This window comes from Neltuma alba, unplaced genomic scaffold (assembly GCF_004799145.2).
Source record: "Neltuma alba isolate B1F8T4 unplaced genomic scaffold, ASM479914v2 tig00012255_pilon, whole genome shotgun sequence".
Classification (NCBI taxonomy): Eukaryota; Viridiplantae; Streptophyta; class Magnoliopsida; order Fabales; family Fabaceae; genus Neltuma; species Neltuma alba.
The window spans coordinates 219,790-237,932 of NW_021636781.1; the positions used below are offsets into that span (position 1 = coordinate 219,790).

At 33.3% G+C, this 18,143-nt stretch overlaps 4 protein-coding genes across 4 annotated transcripts; 1 reads left to right on the plus strand and 3 right to left on the minus strand.

Annotated features, from left to right (window-relative positions):
* Positions 1-2,722: 2,722 nt before the first annotated feature.
* On the minus strand, positions 2,723-3,616 carry LOC114725530 (uncharacterized). Its single transcript, XM_028912051.1, has one exon. The coding sequence runs from the start codon at positions 3,614-3,616 to the stop codon at positions 2,723-2,725; it is 894 nt and encodes a 297-aa protein (XP_028767884.1).
* Positions 3,617-5,470: 1,854 nt separating this feature from the next.
* Positions 5,471-6,403, minus strand: LOC114725555 (uncharacterized). The gene has a single exon (XM_028912083.1). The coding sequence runs from the start codon at positions 6,401-6,403 to the stop codon at positions 5,471-5,473; it is 933 nt and encodes a 310-aa protein (XP_028767916.1).
* A 2,235-nt stretch (positions 6,404-8,638) lies between these two features.
* On the minus strand, positions 8,639-10,505 carry LOC114725566 (40S ribosomal protein S25-2). The gene is made up of 4 exons (XM_028912092.1): positions 10,437-10,505; positions 10,236-10,310; positions 9,904-10,038; positions 8,639-8,876 (listed from the first exon to the last, which is right to left on the minus strand). Exons 1-4 carry the CDS (start codon positions 10,437-10,439, stop codon positions 8,763-8,765), a joined length of 327 nt encoding a protein of 108 aa, XP_028767925.1. The 5' UTR covers positions 10,440-10,505; the 3' UTR covers positions 8,639-8,762.
* A 2,565-nt stretch (positions 10,506-13,070) lies between these two features.
* Positions 13,071-14,285, plus strand: LOC114725572 (uncharacterized). The gene has a single exon (XM_028912101.1). The coding sequence runs from the start codon at positions 13,264-13,266 to the stop codon at positions 14,059-14,061; it is 798 nt and encodes a 265-aa protein (XP_028767934.1). The 5' UTR covers positions 13,071-13,263; the 3' UTR covers positions 14,062-14,285.
* Positions 14,286-18,143: the final 3,858 nt, after the last annotated feature.

An 18,143-nucleotide genomic window follows, 5' to 3' on the forward strand; every position in this document is an offset into this window, starting at 1 on the left:
GGGAGGATGTCCTAGTTAAGAAAGATTACGTGATGAATGAGAATTGGGGGAACAAGAGTAATTTATAAGTGAATGAGATGTAGCCAGGACATGCAAGTAATTATAGAATATGAACGAGTATATTCAAAAGTGTTAAGTTTACAGAAGAATAATATCATGAATTTAGGTAAAAGAAGGAGATACATAGGCTTGTGAAATTGTCAAGGAGGATCAGGAGGCTCGTTACAATGTGAATGTTTTCAGGATGCCAAAAGCATATAATCATGAAGGGCAATGAGGCTTTCAATCATAATAAGTGATTGGCTCCACATCTCTGACAGTATATAGAGATCCAATGCTGAAGATGAATGCGTTAACAGAACAAGAACCATGGGAGGAAAATCAAGTTGTGTGGAAATCTAGGATACGATGTCAACTTCCCCATTCGTTTGGCGGATTAAACATCAGAGAAAACTGTTCTAAATTATATGATAGAGGAACTGCTATTGTGATAAATGCTTTGCGAACCTGATATGGCAAGCCACAGCATTTGTGATGCTAGATAAGACTAACGAAAGACCACTCTCACCCGTTTTCAGTTGTCTTGACTTGCTACTCTTAGCTGCCATACTTGAGGGGGGGAAAAAAAATCTCTGCCTGTGTTGGTCTTGCTCCAATAAGTTGAAACACACTGTACTAAATTACTAATGAACCAAGAGCTGACTTAGTATACGTACTGTCAAGTGCACATACTGTCATTGAAAAAAGACTGTGAATATATGCTGAAGCATTGAACTATGTAATTAACAAACAAGGGAAATAGAATTTTGAAAAAAGTTGGCCATTCTGACACTATACTTCACATCATTTTTTATGCTATTGAAGAAATGTTAAGATGAATAACTTGCAGGTGAACAGTATCAGAAAAAGATGATATAAAACTCATTTCCTGTGCTTTTCTACCACTCACCATCATCCAAAGGAAGAACTGTAATTAATAGTGATTAGAAATCTCCAATTCGGTGTTTGACTTGAAAATCTAAGAACGGAAATTGGGTTAAACAGATATATTGGAAGACAAGAAATTTCATATCATGCATATGGGTGAAGGTTAACTAACTAAGATTCAGATGAACATAATCTGAAAAATGTTAATACGATGTCTCTTGTTAAGGAACACTCCAACTCAGAATCCTATATTTCTCTTCACACTTACAACAAATGATATGTATTCTCATTATATTAATTGCCCTATGCAAGAGTGCCATGAAAACCACCATGTTACCCATGGCAATTATAGCACATAAAACTTGAATTAAGAACACACATGTGCGGGAAACAATATATGATATGGATGCTTTGATTCCATCAGACTCTATTGATTGTATACCATGTGCCATGTGGGTTTAGCACAAACCATGGCTTTCATTTCGTATCTTCAACTCTTGCTCTTCTTAACCCATCTATCTGTCAAAACCGTGTTGGTAAAAGAAGACATTATATTAATCTAAAATTGGTTTTTCTGGGTTAAGTTAAAGCAGATGTTCAAATAGCCACAAAGTGATACCAAGATAATATATACTCAGTAAAAGAACAATATTATTGGTCCCATTCATGTACAATGATGAGACACCCACGGGGAAAAATTGGAGTTGGGTGTCAAGGGTAGCTTAATATTTTTTTTTTTTCCATACTAGTGATTAAAGATATTGAGAAGGGAAACTCTGTATCTGGTTGCCTTGAGAGGTGCTTAGCTCCATTTCTAGATCATGATTGCTCATCTTCAAATCCTCCAAATTTCTTTGGGAATTGTTTGTAGATGGATGCTTGTAACTGATGAGAGACTTCAGAGCTTCATCTACCTCAACAAATTCGTTTGTGACTGATTATTCAGAATCACAAACTTTTGTTTTCCGCTGAATCAAATTGGAGACTGTTGCCCATCTGCTTTGCTTTGATTGCCCTTTTGGATGAGAGATGAAGTACTCATTCTTCAATTTTTAACTTGGGAATCACACGAGTTCTCCTGCAATGGCATCTTTCACAGATGGTATTCCTCTTACATGTCTCCTGCATCTTAAAAACCCTCTGCAAAACCCAAACTTTTAAATGCCACGTGGGCAAGCCGTTATATTTAGCATTAATGAGATACTATGTCAAGAGAAAGAAGATCAGTTTCTGTCTTATTAACCACTTGGATTATGAATTTTTCTTCTTACTTCACTGCAATTTGTTCTTCTCGAGGAACATTTTCATATTCACATCACTATGGTTGATCATTTTTTGATGGTGATGTTCATGCACTGTTTCTCACGTAATATCAAATGATTGGTGTTCAAGCCAAATCGCATGGTACCCTGCTTTACTTAAAATCACAAAGATTAAACTTCATCCATTGTTGTTCCCCGTACAATTTGCGTAATTAAATATTACTACTACTACTACATATCCATCAGAACCTATAAACAATAAAGTTACAAAAAGCTTGAGGATTTCGAAAATCCTGTTATTGATTATTCAGAGCTAACAAAGTAATAGGTTATTGGCTTTTGGAGCAACCTTCATGAATTCTCGTTGCCTTTTTTATTAAAACTTTCAATCTTGATCATTAAGTTTTTTAGTAAGACAATCAATTTCTATTTCAACAAATAGATCTAGTACAGTTTCTCTTTCTACAATGGCATGCGTGAAAATAATTTACATGCCTTTACAAAACTCTAATGCCCTCCTTTAATACATTCAACTAGGAATTAAGGATGTTGAGAAGGGCAACTCTAATTTTGATCAAACGCCTGAAAAGTGACTCAAGTCCTTCTTCAAGGTCTTGGATGCAAGCTTCCAATTTTTCCAACTTATTTTGCAGATCATTTGTGTTGTTTGACTTGCTTGTCATGCTAAATATAAAGTACTGTAATGCAGAATCCACTTTTGCAAACTCATTCTTATCTTCTCCTCCTTGTGCAGAAGCTACCCTTTTGCTGTGCATTAGCTTTGAAACCAAAGACCAGCTGCTTGGTTTTGGTTGTGTTGAACCTGAAATGAAGTTCAACAAAGACCCAAATATCGAAAGAGTGACCACTTCACCTTCCTTTAACAAGCTAACTAAGGTCATGGTTTGATAGTCTTTGTTTGTATCAGATAGGCTGCATTTATTTGCAGAAACTCCCTTTAGATTCTCCAGGGCTTTGAAGATTGCTTTCCTCACTACCTTCCTTGAGGTCAAGAATTTCTTAATCTCAGTTGCGAGTTCCACATCATTTCCTCTTCTCCTTCTTCTTATAATTGATTGAAGTTCCCGAGTGCACTCTTTCGTGTGCAGCAAGGCATCTTTTGCTGAGGTACATGCGTCTAGGACCCTTAGAGATCCATCCAATAACTCATTTAACCATTTCTCTTGATGTTCCCGGACAAGTGCTTCTTGAGTAAGGGGGAGTTGGACTAATTTCTCAATAGAATCATGCAAGTCCTGAAGGTTATTGAGTTTCAAGCTCAGCAGTGAAGAAGAAAGAGTGGCGTCTGAGGCCCCAAAACGAGACAAGTGTTCATTGCATTGTAGAACCACGGGGTGAGGTTTTAAAGGCAAACTGTTAGAACGAATATGGTTGTGGGATTTTTGGTTTAATGGAGAGGCTGACATTTTTCTGAAGAGAATAGAATGGTATTGAAATTGAAAATGTTGAATTGAAGCACCACTTTGCCTTTCTCTGCTGGAAATGGCTTTGTGTGTGTGTGTGTGTGTGTGTGTGTATTAAAAAGCACAGGATACTTCAATATTGCTAACAACCTAGATCGATCTAGGCACAACCACGGATTTGGCATGCAATGTCTCTTTAGCATAATCTCTCATCATAATCTCTACAGCTCATAACCCGAGTTTTAAATTTATTTTTCCTTCCTTCTTTTCTCTCACTTCTATGATCATATAAGGCCTGCTTTTCAAGTTGATACGTTGTATCTTTATACTTTAATAAACATTGCACGAGGGACAATGACATTTCTTTGTTGGTTGCTGCTAATAATTTAAGATAGCGCCTTCTATAGAATTTCCTTTCTCCTAACTCTTTGATTAATTTTAGTATTTTATTGTGTTTTAGACCCACTAACATGGGAATGGAAGCAAATATAAATGCAGATGCGGGGAATCAACACAAGATATGGATTTCAATAATCATTCTTCTCATCCTTATCTGTACAACCAGTTCAATTCCAAAACATTCAAGTTATCCAACAAAAAACTTAGAATTTCATCCACATACATTACAGTTATGTGCAATTGAAGTAACGAATTTCATCAACTCATTATGCGTTTGACATCCCCATGTTTTTTGCATTAATGTTATGCCTCTAAATTCTGTGTTTGAACTTGTTTTGTGAAGTTTCTAACTTGTTTTGGAGAAGAAACAAGGGATCATTAAAACAATAGACTTACCATTGAAGTATCGAACTCACCAGAGGGAATTATAGGTTGCATGCATGTCCAGCCACCACTTGTAAGCCTAATCTAAAATTCTTCCAGACATTGATATACAGATTTACATATGAAAGTGAATTACAAATGATTTAGTGAATCACTCATTAATTAGGATAGAAACCAATTACATGAGTCATCTTGTTCATTCATGGCACTTTTTAACGAAACCCGAACTCCACAGATTTCTTAATCTGATCCTCCCCCCCTTTTTTACTTTTGAGTATTGCATTTTAGTCTTAGATTCAAATTCTATTTCATTTAATTTAGTGATGTTTTCAGAATGACAAAAATATTTACATCATGATATTTGATTTACCTTTCTCATGAGGTGACACCCTCCTTATTTTTATATTTTCTATATAACTCATAATGTCATGCGTCTGCTTGTATCTTTTGTAATGCAGGAAGATGGCATGCGGAAATCAGATACTGATTCGCTTGTCCTTATAACCCAAAGACAAGAAGCACATTGTTCATTGAATTCGGCCTCTGAAAGTTGAGCCCATGACTTATAATTGAGACCAATAATTGGTTTTTTTTCATAATGGTTCATCTATCATAGCTGTGGAAGTTGTGATTAACACACCGACTCAATGCATCATATGAGTTTAAAACTTGAAATCTGAGTAGCCGATGGTTGGCAAATCATAATTCCTATAAATATCAATATGTGAATTTCACAATATCTTCATATTCAGATAAGAAAATAATAAAGATTATTGACCATAGTTTCCACATTATTGCTCCAACTTAGCATGCTAATAATGAGCCTCTCAAACAATAATGTCTGGTAAATTTTCTGTGCCCCAAATCTTCTTTTTCTTCTACTTATTTTGCGGTGAGAATTGAAATAATTTCTGGGATGCGGCATAGAAGCTATTTGTGGAAGAAGGAATAAGGGGGAAAAATAGTCATATTTGGATTTATGCGTGTGTGTGTGTGTGTGTGTGTGTATATATTCAACACTGACAAAATTGTTTAGTTACGTCGACAAACAAGCATGGAAATCTCACATCAAAATCAGTATTTGATGGGGATATTCAGAAGAGAAACTCTTGTTCTAATCAAATGCCTTTGAAGGTGTTCAATGCCTCCCTCTAAAACCTCAATACACAACTCCAAATTTTCCATGTGATTCAGAAAATCCTCAACTAATATACCACTTTGAGGCTTGTGAGATAGGAGAGACTGCAATGTTTCGTCCACCTTTTCAAATTCATTTGTGTTTGAATTTGCTGAGTCACAAGCTACTCTTTTAGGCTGCACCAACATGGAAACCATTGGCCATCTTCTCTGCTTTGGTTGTATCTTCGAGCCAGAGACAAAATATAGAAGAGATTCTAGCAAGGTGAGAGTGACAACTTCTGCTTCTTTTAAGCTGCTAATCATAGACAAAGACTCAGTACCTATGTCTGAGGAATTTTCCTTCTTAAATTTCTTCAGAATTTCTACTGCCTTCTTGATTGCTTTCTTCATATTTTTCCTTGATGATAAGTATTTTCCAGCATCAATTGTGAGTGCTGCTTCTCCAACTGTTCTCTTCCTGCGAGCTGCTGACTGAAGTTCATGTAAGCTTTCCTTTGATTGTAGCAAGGCATCTTTAGAAGTACTGCAAATATCCAAGATCCTCAGAGACCCTTCTAGCAGCTCGTCAACCAATATTTTGCAGCATCCTTGGGCCAAGGCTCGTTGTGTGGTAGGCAATTGAAGCATCTGAGTGGCGTAGCCATGCAAATCCTGCAAACCATTGAGCTGCTGGCTAATTGATGATGACGATGAAGTGGAATCAGAAGACTTCAATCTTTGCAAATGCTCTTCAATCTGTGATATCAGAGGATGAGGAGCAGAGGGCACACTGTTGGATCGATTGTGTTGAGAGGTCTTCATGCTTGCAGCCATGGGAAAAACCACAATTTTTCTCAGAGAAGAGTGAATATGTGAGACTGACACCATGGGATCCTGCAGCTGCCATATTCTCTATGTATATAGACACACAGAGAGAGAAAGCAAAGTAGCTGTGGAAGACAAAAGGAATATATTCTTATTCAATTGTCTGATAATTGGCTTACAATGCCATCTTGATTGGGATTTTTGGGTTACCATGCATGCATCTCAGGCTAAAGAAATTTCTAACATGAGAATTGGAAACTCACATATGGTGTGGGTTGAGGAGGCAGAAAATCATATGCAGATAGCATGGCTGCTTGGGATCTCTTCTACATTATTTCTTTTTTCTATTTCCCACTCTGTTTAGGATAACATGTTGACTTCCTAAGGTTTGCTTATCTACCTGGGAATCTCATATTTAAATATTAAGTTTGGAAACAATTGTTGATATCTGGAATCTCATGTCTGAATAATGTTCCCAAACCCCAAATAACACATACTATTTATTAATTCATCAGATGGTAATGGTGAGGGACAGCAAATTTGTGCTCGAAAGAACCAAAAAAGCAGTCACCAACCCTTCTCTCATGTACTGGAAAACAATTGACAGCCAATCAGAAACTCTGGTTATCAGCTTGCTTTTGGTGGCATGAAGTTGATTTGCTTGTAAGATGCTTTCCATTTTGTTGCTACACTGCTGGGTGATGTCATAATAGCGCAGAGACTTGAGACATCAGGATTGTGAATTTAGTGTGTTGAAGTTAAAATATGCCGGAAACACTTAACATTTTTTTTTTTTGGGGGGGGGGGGTGTGGGAACTTTACAAGAAAAGTACGTAAAATTTATTAATCTATCTTTGACATGGACAGAACTGTCGAAGATGGAATTGAGACTAGTGTCACTATTCTCATTTATAAAGCTTTATTAACTCTAACGAAGATTAAAATATAGGTAAAATTAACTAAATATGAAACTTTATTTTAACTTTTCAAATTTATCCTTAATCAACAAGGGCGTTTTAGAAAATCCACAGTAGAAGCCAAAATGACGAACGAATGTTGATCATCGAAGTGTTTTCGAAAGCATTAAAAGCAGTTTTTTCAGTGTACAAGTTCACTTTTGGATTTCATTTTTCATGACTTTCACCATCAACTTCGCCTCATATTACTAATGGCACCCGAAATATTAGCCAAACACCGAACCAACACTAACGGAGAGCCAAACACCGGACCAATACTAACTCAGACATTACTAACAACTAACAACTTTACAAGTTCCTTAATAGATATAAATAGAACTTTTAAAGCTGGAGAAGTTTTGTTAACATCGCGAGTGAGGATTGAACGAAGTTAAGTGAACGTAGCAGAAACCATCAAGGCTTGGTTGCTAGCTAGACTGGCTCTCGCTTCAAAAGTTAGGAGACTTGTTTGATTTTTTTTGTTTCAAAAAAATTGTTTTTAAAAATAGAGAAATAAAAAGAAAAAATTACGAATAAAGACTCCCAATATATAAAATTACAGTTTGAGACCTTAAATTTGAAAAATAGTAAATAAGAACCGGGTCCCACTTTTGCAAATATGAAATGTAAGTAAAATGTCTAAAATGCCTGCACTCAAATTGTGATTTAATCTATTAAATTATCATTCATTAAAGTGAACTTGTCATTTTCCATAATCAACTCGTCATTTGACATACCCTCAGTTATAGCCAACTTGTCATTTGACTCAGACATTTCATTATGATTTTATATTTGTAAAAATAAAACCAAGTCTTATTTGCTATTTTTCAAATTCAAAATCCCAAATCACAATTTTACATAACAAAGGTCTTTATTTGCAATTTTTCCAATAAAAACACCTATCTAGTAATTTATTTTTAATTGATTGTTTTTTTCAAAAAAAAATATTTTTAAAAACTTAAAAATCAAAATCAGTGTACATCTCTTCTTGGTTTTGTTTTAAAAAATTTTTTCTTTTTCCTTCTTCCCTACTATCCACCACCTATTACTATTAGGGACAACTATTACGTGCCAACATGATTTTCTGAGTTTTTTTTTTCAAACATGATTCTTTAAAATTATTGTCCAAACAAATTCTTTTGTCCAAAACTTGTTCTAAGAAAGAAACAATTTTATAAAATTGTTCTAAGAACAAAGGAAAAAAAAAAAAACAGGCCCATAATATTGGGGAGCGAACAAAAATTGCGAAATAGAATCGAGTGGATGATGATACTATGATGGTACAGTCATCAATCAAATATCGTTAGCAAGGAGAAATAAAACCTTATCATTAAGGCATAAATTTAAACAGCCGACAATAGTCCTGAGATGCAATATAGCAAGAGCAAGTGTCATTAACCAGGGGAAAAAAGGAACAAAAATACAGCCAAAACCGCCAGCACTACATATCCTATGACCAAAAGCATTTAAGTGTTTGTAGCCCTAGTGTAGATCTGCTGACTTGCGTGTGCAGATACCATCCTGATTGAGCCTCTAGCCATCAATTCTCTAATGGCCTTCCTTGCTAGTGATCCATTGATCTGAAATATTCGTGCAAAAAATGAGGGATGGCTCAAATATTATATCACTAGTAGTCATCACTGGCTAATCATTCATCACAGGAAGCAATAATAAGATGCAGATTATACGTCATGTAATCACTTGGCTTTCCCATGGTTCCTGGGCTTCTGCTTACAAGCATTTTCCATACGTGCATGGTTATAGGAAGCGAAGGATTTTATTTGCTTTGCAAAACAAAGACAATAGCGTTTGTTGTAGCAATCACAGCTTGTCTTGGAGCATGAAAAGGAGAAAGTCCCCGCAAATGAACAATGGCAATTAATAAACAAAAGACCGCACGAATGTTCGAAACATAATCAATGAAGTAAGAAGCAAGAGCACATTTCAAGTTTCAGAGCTTACCCAAAACAACTTTTAAGAATGTAAAATGCAAACCAAAGTAGAAGAGCATAGACACGCAGATAAGAAAGAAATTCTACATTACTAATCACACAAACCCTACGTCGGGGGGAAAAAGAAAACATATAAGCGGTCTCTAAAATCTACAATGCATAGTATGCTACAACTGAGTCCACGAGATCAATCTGTGTGTCAAGCAACCTGGTCAGAGTATTCTCAAATACTAACCCTTCAGCCTAACGTTGTCCATTTCATCCTCAACATCAAAACAGCTCCTTTACTCCTACACCCCCCCCGGGGGGGGGGAGCACTTGCCATTATCAGAAAGTTAGAATGACCGTGGTTTTTAAATGATTAGCTGATCCAACCTCATAAAACTAAATCTTATTGGTAAGTTAAGAGAGAAATATACATAGAAAAATTCCACAAGCAATAATTAATCAAATCAAGCACAATTCGACGAAATCTGCAGAATTATTGAAGATGTGCAGCAGCCGACATCAATAGACCGTCAACGCAATCTTATAAGACGAGCTAAACCGCGTGAGAATGGATTGCGTCTCAAATAACACCAATAACCATCAGAATGAAAAATGGAGCATGTAATTAAAAATGTAATTAAAAAAGAGGTGAAGCAATAAGAGGTACCCTCAAACGATCAGAGAGAATGGAAGGTGTGATGAGCTTGTATTTTGGTGCCTCAGACAAGAGCTTGTCATAGGTGCCCTGATCGAAGAGCACCATGTTATTTACCTTCTCCTTCTGCTTTCCCTTGCTCCACTTCTGATAAACACAAAATTCAACTAGTATCGCATAACCATCTGACATATAACTCTAATCAACAGAAAACTAAACTCTAATACTGATTAAAGATGACGAAGACAAAGCTAGACGCACCCCACTACCCGGATTGAAAACTGCCCTTGTAAGAAGATTATTCGGAATAAAAGAAATTAAAATTAACAATAAAATTTGAGAACCTTCTTCTTCTGCTTGCCACCGCCAGACTTGGCAGGTTTCGAGGAAGGAGCAGGACCCTTGTCCTTCTTGGGAGCCTGGAAACAATAACGAAGAAAACCATCAGAGACAGCGGAAGAACCACAGAATCATGATATTAACAGAGAGTCACACATAGGAGAGAAAAAGCTAATAGACATCTCAAGAGAGTAGTCGATTCACACCATTGGATCAGTTCTCAGACTACGATCTCCGATTCGGCAGAAGCACAAGCAGAAGCAAATGGAGGCGAAGCGACTGTGACCTAGGGTTTTTATTTTATACCGGGACGATGCGTAGTGAACCGCTACGACGTCGTTTCCATTTGCAAATTTTTCCAGGTAAGTGAGAAGCCCATTGGGTTGCGTTAAAAAAAGCCCATTATGTTTTATTGCAAAATTTCTCTTCTTGGGTTGGCTTTGGATACCATCGTTCCGATTCCCGAAGGGCAAACTCAAGTATGGGCCACTTGGGCTTTGACCCTCTTAGAATCCCATTTGAAAAAGAAGACAAAGCCACTTGCAATAAAGAAGGAATGGGCCCCAAGTAGCCCCAAAAAATCCCAAAAATGTATAATAGAAATCTGGGAATTAAAAAATGCAAAAAAAAAAAAAACAACAACAGCGCTGGGTCCAAGAGAAAGGGTTAGTCCTTTATAACATGGCGAATCAAGATTAGAATCTCCACTAGAAGAGATGTTCACATTTAATACCTGATAGTGCCTTGAATAGGATTACATCCAATAGAAGGATACCTATATTTTAATCCAAAAAAATGTGTAGAGAGAGAGAGGGGGCAACTTTCAATTAAAAAATATATTTAAAAAATATGGTTAATACAATTTTTGATCTTTCAAATTTGTTATTATTTTGATTTTAGTTCCTCAAATTTCTTTTTATTCAAAATATTGGTTCATATAATCCAATAAAAATTTGGACTATTTTGCCCCTTAAAGAACTAAAACTTATTATTTGAAATATGAGAATCATAACCAAAATAAGTACAAATTTGAGGGATTAAAATCATATTAACCCTGAAAAATTCGAAGCCAGAAGTTATTATATACTACTATATGGTTCTGCCTAGTTGGTGAGGGTATTTTGGAAGTAGAACAGTAACTCACTCACCATTTACAAAAGTGAACCCACCCGTTGGCCTTTTGGAATATATGTTTAGTAATTAAGAAACTAGGAAGAAAGAAACAAAAAGAAAGGGAAAAAGTAAAACACAAATGAAGGAGGAGAGGCGAATCAGTGCGCTTCACATTTTCTCATCGAGCAAGCAAATAATAACTTGGAGCATTATTGTTCATGTGTTATAACAACTCGCATATTAGTGAGGGCTTTATAATTCAAATGATATGAAAATCTCATTTAAAATATTTTTTAAATATGAAGCTGTGAATTTGAACTCTTTATAAAAAAAAAATATAACAAATGATGAGTTATGGCTCAAAAAGATTGCTTATTTTGAAAACTTATATTTATTAATTTATTTAATATTTAATATTCATAAAAAATTAGTAAATGAAAAAATTTATTCAAGGCCTCATAAAATATGTGAAAAATACATGAAAGTATAAAAAGTGCATATAAATTAAAATGAGGTTATTCTATCAATTTATTACATATAGCAGGAGGTTTTGGACCTGTATTTTTATGAAATATGAGTTACATTTTTACTCAATATGGTTAAACTAGTGACCTTAACCAAATTCGAATTCGAACTATTTAAACGGAAAGGAATCGTGGCACAACAATCTAGAAGAATAAACAGCAAATAATAAATTATTACATCCAAAAAGGTGGTAATTACGTTCACATTTGGTTTAGGGAAGACTTTCTGTAACTAACAAAAATACGAAGGAAGTGGAAGACAAAACTTAAACAATGCAACTTAACTTTATCAAAGTGACATAGTTAAAGTTGGAATTTAATAATGTGAGCATAAGATGATGACTTAATAGGAATAAAAAAAATTATGAATATGTGCTGATAATCTTAATACAATTAAATTGGTGAAGTGAAACACAATGTCAAAAAGAGAAAAATGCTGATGGACATGTGACAAGGAAAAAGGATAACCAAAGTAGATATTGGAATATTATGAACAATATAAAAGTAAAAGTTTCAGATTCCAATTCTTATATAATTATGAATATACATGTATACATATACATACATATACATATATATATATATATATATATGATGAACAGCTTAGCATACAATTCCCACGATAATACCTCTTCTTCCCACCAAACATGCAATGCACCTTAAAAAAAAAAGAAAGAAAGAAATTTGATATAGTTGATTTAATTTGATTTTGTACCAAAATTATGCCTTTAGATACATCAAGTTTACACTAAGATATAGGAAAACTATAATTTTTACCCTTGTCTTTTTAATTCAGAACAAATCAATCTTTACAATTTTTTTTACTTGAAATAATTTGGCATCTGTAATTTTCATCCTAATAACTCATTAACAAATTCTTCTGAGTTGGGGATTAGATTGATGATAATTAAATAAATTAGGGATTTTTTTTACCAGCAAAATAAATTAGGGATTAAAACTATGGTTCCCTAAAATAAATTATTAATAGATCCAAATAATTTGGTACTTGGAGCTTTGTGTATAAAAATTGGAAGAATTTCACACACATATAGTTCAGATTCAACCACATTTATCTATCACTGATATTGAAAAATAAAAGAAAGAAAAAGAAGAAAAGAAAAGAAAAAAGAAGAAGAAAAAATCTTCCTCCTCATTGGGGAGTCTCTATAAAGCTTTACTCTGCTCCCTCCATTTGGCTCTGAGAGCTCCTTTGAGCCTTCCCCTTCTTCCCTTCCTCTATTCCATGCTTTTTTCTCTCCCAATTTTTTCAGTTTAGCACTTATCTGCTTTGAGATCTATGGATTTTCTCATTGACCCTTTTGAATAACACCCTCATTTACTGTCTCTGTTAACCAAATATTTCGGTATTCTCTCCCAGACTCTGCAAAACCCAAAAATGGATTCTTTCAATCTTGCAAATCTCAAAGCCGGAAAAGCTAATGCAATCATGAAACAACAAAAGTTCCGAAGGATTGCCAACTTGTTTCGTCTTGTTGAGGTTTGTGTTTTTCTGATCTTACTCTCAAGGATTTCCTTCCAGGTTCCGGTTGCAGTCAAGAACTCCGGCGACTACTTTCGTGGCTTCTCGGTCTTCATGGTCAGTCCCCGGTTTGTATTCGTGATCGGAAACATCATCATCATCACACTCTTTGCTCAGTCAGGCCAATTCACAGCTCGTGGTTCTAAATCCAAGAGTTTAGAGAGTGATCTTTACCAACAGTTCATCCAAAACATCACAAAGAATCAGAAAATCAAAGAAGAACAGAACAACTTCCCAGAAAAACACAGCATAAGAACAGAGGATGAAGGAAATCAGAAACACCCAGAAAATGATAGTACAATAGCCGAGGATCCCACAAAGGATCAGAAAACAGTTATTAACGAAGCAAATAAAAATCACCCAGAAGGCATGAAAAAGGAGATATTCGACGAAGGAAAGATCAAGTGGTTAAAGAAAGAGAATATAAGGACAAGGGATAGGAAGGGTTTGGATTACAGAAGGTGTGAGACACAGAAATCAATGGAATTCGAGAGAGAGAAACCTGGGAGTGTGCTAAGAAGATCAGAGACAGAGAAAATCACAATTTCAAACGAAGAGGATGGCATGAGCAACGAGGAATTTCGCCGAGCTGTTGAAGAATTCATTGCTCGGCAACAGAAATTGCGAAGGGAAGAAGAGAACTCTATAATTTGAATTTTCAATACACGGTTACCGTTAGCATGTAAATTTACTTATTTCTAGCTGTAATTACAGCTTTTTTTTATTGTTTCTTTTTTTTTTTTTTAAGTTTCATCCAAGTCATATTATATTATCTGTGTAAATAGGTGTGGAAAAGACTGTATGAATGCTGGTGAAAAAAAGAAAAAAAGAAATGACTGTATGAATGTAAGTTTCTTTTCCTTTTTTTTCGTCCAAAATTGTTTGAACGTAAGGACCGTGCATTTCTTTTTTCCTGTATTCGGAGAATTTATAATTATTAAAAAGAATTTATGTATTTTTTACAAGAAAATTATAATAAGATCTCAATAAAAGAAAACAATTACAAATAAATTCAACAGGTTATCAGTTTTTACTCTGAAACTTGTCATTATAACTTGATTAAGTTATTATTAAGATTTTTTAATAATTATTTTTCTTACTTAGACGTGATTGTAATTCTCTCTTCTTTTTACGATATAAATTGTTTTTATATAGCTCTCATTTCAAACTCAGCAATACTTATTAGACTTGAAACTAGTTGGATAGTATATGGCTATTACTTGAAAAAAAATCTTAATCCTATTCACAATTTTCGTTTGGGAATGAGGAATGCTCTTCCCCAAACGGCGTTTGGGGATGAGCCATTTACCTTTTTTTTTTTTTTTATTAATGTTTTATTTGGGTTAAGTTGATCGAAGACTCTAAGTTTTTTAAGTAGTAGTCAAGATCTTAAATTAATTAGTTTTTAGTTTATTTATTACTTTGAAATTTTTTTGAGTGGCATTTAGTATCTTAAACTAATTTTTTTATACATCCATTATTCTGAAGTTTTTTTAAGTAGTACCAAATATCCTAAATTAATTAATCTTTAGTGAATATAATACCCTGAAATAATTTTTTTCAGTAACTCAAATTTTCTGAAAATTTTTTTTATGCTTTTAGTACTTTAAAATATTTTTCTAACAGCACCCAATATTCAAAATTAATTACTTTTTAGTGCATATAATACCTTGAAATATTTTTTTTTCATTGTACTCAGTTTTCTAAAATAATTTTTTAAATCATTTATTATTTTATAATATTTTTCAATAGCACCCAGTATCCTATATGTTATAAAAAATATTTTAGAATATTAGATATATTAAAAATTAATTAATTTAAAATACTAGATGTTACTAAAATAAATTTTGAAATACTGAATGCACAAAATATTAATCAATTTAAGATACTAGGTGCTGGTTAAAAAACTTTTTCAGATGATGAAACTTAGATTAAAAAAAAAAAAAAAGAGCATGGTCCTCATCCCCAGATGGGGATGAGCATGCCTTACCGATAAATTTGATGAACAGGGCATGTAGACAAGGTGTTTAGTTTAATTTAAAAATATTTTCTAAAAGTATTTTCATATAAATAAAAAAAATTTCTCACATACTATATCATAAAATCATTTTTATTTTTTTTAATTTGCTTTAACTGAACTACTATAATTCAAAAAAAATGTCGTGAAGAAAAAGCAAGCTCTTAGGGGACAGCATTTCAGGGGAAGGGAATAGCATTCTTCGACCGTGTTTGGATCACCGTTTAAACATAAAAAAGTGCATTGGAAACTGCAAAATGCTGGCTGATGGTGTGGTTAGAAATGGAGTGTTATTTGAATCAACTTTTTTCCCATCTAACTTCTGAATAAAAAGCTCGTTGCAACACAAGTCAATTTTTCAGCTTTTGCCCATTACCAACGTGGAGAGAGAAGATAAAATGAAGATGAGAAGAAAAATAAAAGTATTTAAGTGGGTCTTAATCTTGACCTAATAAAAAAATTAACTAATAAAATTTAATTAATTTTAATTTATTATTTTTTTCAAATTTATCAAAATGTATACATATGGTATATTACATTCACTCCTTAATGTAAGACCCTAATAGATTAATTTGAACAGATTAAAAAAGCTAAACAAATAACTTAATCATATTATATGTTCCATAATCTCTCTAAAATACTTATGTATATTATTACATTACATATTAATTTATAAGTCAAACAAATTAATTTAAAGAAAAATGATAAATATAAGTACTTTATAATAATTTATTTAACTTTTTGAATCTTCACAAATTAGTTAACTGAATCTTATATAAAAACTTATGATATTTTCAGTCATTTTACATTTAAACTTATTTTTTTGTTATCCATCCAAAAAGTTTCAACTTTTCAAGATAATTTTTTGAAAACTAATCCAAACATAAATATATTATGCTAACTGATTTTTATTCTAACTAATTTTTATAAAATTCAGTTTTGTCACCGTTAATTTAAACACATCCTTCTATAATAATTAATTGGCACTGTGATTTGATGCCCCAATTCTCATTTGTGCCCTTCAAAAAATTGTGGAGCCCAGGAAGAAGAAAGAGTTCCCGAATAATTATATTCTCGCGCTGCTATGTCATGGGACTGGACTGAGAGGCATAACGTCATTTGTGAAATTAGCTGCCCAACTGGTGGAACCTCAATTGACAACTATTATTGTCTGCCACTGTGTGAATAATTAAGCTTCCTGTCTTTTTGCTACCGAGAAAACTTTTTTTTTAAATTTAAGAAGGGACTGTCGGAATAAAAAAATTGTAAATTGGAACCCATGACAATATTAGTATAGGTTTTAACAAGAATAATATAAGTTTTGACAATAATTTTTATAAATAGGTCCTGTTTGCAATTTTTTATTAGAAAAATTACAATTAGGTTCCACCCAATGGAATTAAATACAAAAAGGTCCCTTGAAATCATAAAATTATTCCGAAGTCCCAAGAGACTTTTTTGTAATAAATTTTATTTGTTTAATGACCAAATTACCCTTCTTTTTTTTAAAAAAGTTTGCATTGACAACTAAAAGAGCAGTGGTTGCAACTTAAGGTGCAAAGATTGACAACTATCGTGACTAATTTGACAATTTAGAGTGTGATATGCTGAGAAAATGTGTTATCAAACAAGCCGCGATAGTTGTCAATCCTTGCACTCTAAGTTACCAATCACTGCTTTTTCAGTTGTCAATGCAAACTAAAAAAAAAAAGGATAATTCGGTAATTAAACACATAAAATTTATTGCAAAAATGTCTCTTTGGACTTCAGAATAATTTATGATTTCAATGGACCTTTTTATATTTAATTCCCTTAGGTAGGATACAATTGCAATTCTCCCTTCTTCTTTTTTATTTCAACAATCCTTTTTTGTGATTTTCCCTTAAAAAAAAGCTTTTCTGTCTTTCTATAACTTACAGATCTCTCAGTCAGTTTCATTCAGGCAGTTTCAATAGATATATAAAATGTCACTTCCCAAGAACAGAATATTTACTATAAGAGAACAATTCTCAGATATTTTATGCCTTCTATTGATCATCACTAATCTTTTCATTCAGAATATATCTCATGAATGTGACCCATCCAACTGCTTATTTATGATGTGTCTAATAAGTTCACTTCTATGGATAGGAATATATGTGACGTTGATGCTTCATTTTGCACAGTATACATAATTGACACTATTAACAAAGATATGATTTTTATTTTTCTATATAATAATAGGGAGAATCCCAATTAAATCACGTTGAAATATCAAAATTTAAATTAATGTTTGCACTTTTAACAAATCCCTAATTAGTTCAAAGGACCTTATTAGGAATTTTTTAATGTTGTTAAAAGACTAAAATGCTCCTTTAAGTTAACAAATTGGTAATTGCTCTAATCAATTCATGACCTAGCTTCGTTTTTTTTAAATATTGCCAAATGATCCATCGGCTTCACGTATTCTATGATTTTTTTGTATAAATTTATATTAAACAGTTTATATTACTCCATCTGTCTCATCAAACATTGGGAAAATTATTTAGATTTCTAATACAATGTCATATTAATTATGTATGAATTTTAGTAATAAGATTATAAAATATAACAAGATGAGAACTTCTATATGGCAGATATAGTAAAGCACTTAAGGAAAAAATAATAAATTTGATGTTGAAATCTACAAATACATTGAGATTCTGATTTTTTAACTATAAGAAAAAGATTTCCTTTGAAA

Coding starts and splice junctions, on each gene's coding strand:
- LOC114725530 (XM_028912051.1), bottom strand. CDS start 3,616: ATGTCAGCCTCTCCATTAAACCAAAAATCCCACAACCATATTCGTTCT.
- LOC114725555 (XM_028912083.1), bottom strand. CDS start 6,403: ATGGTGTCAGTCTCACATATTCACTCTTCTCTGAGAAAAATTGTGGTT.
- LOC114725572 (XM_028912101.1), top strand. CDS start 13,264: ATGGATTCTTTCAATCTTGCAAATCTCAAAGCCGGAAAAGCTAATGCA.
- LOC114725566 (XM_028912092.1), bottom strand. Junction 10,039..10,235: donor GTGGCAAGCAGAAGAAGAAG/GTTCTCAAATTT, acceptor TGTGTTTATCAG/AAGTGGAGCAAGGGAAAGCA. Junction 8,877..9,903: donor TTCTCTCTGATCGTTTGAGG/GTACCTCTTATT, acceptor CGAATATTTCAG/ATCAATGGATCACTAGCAAG.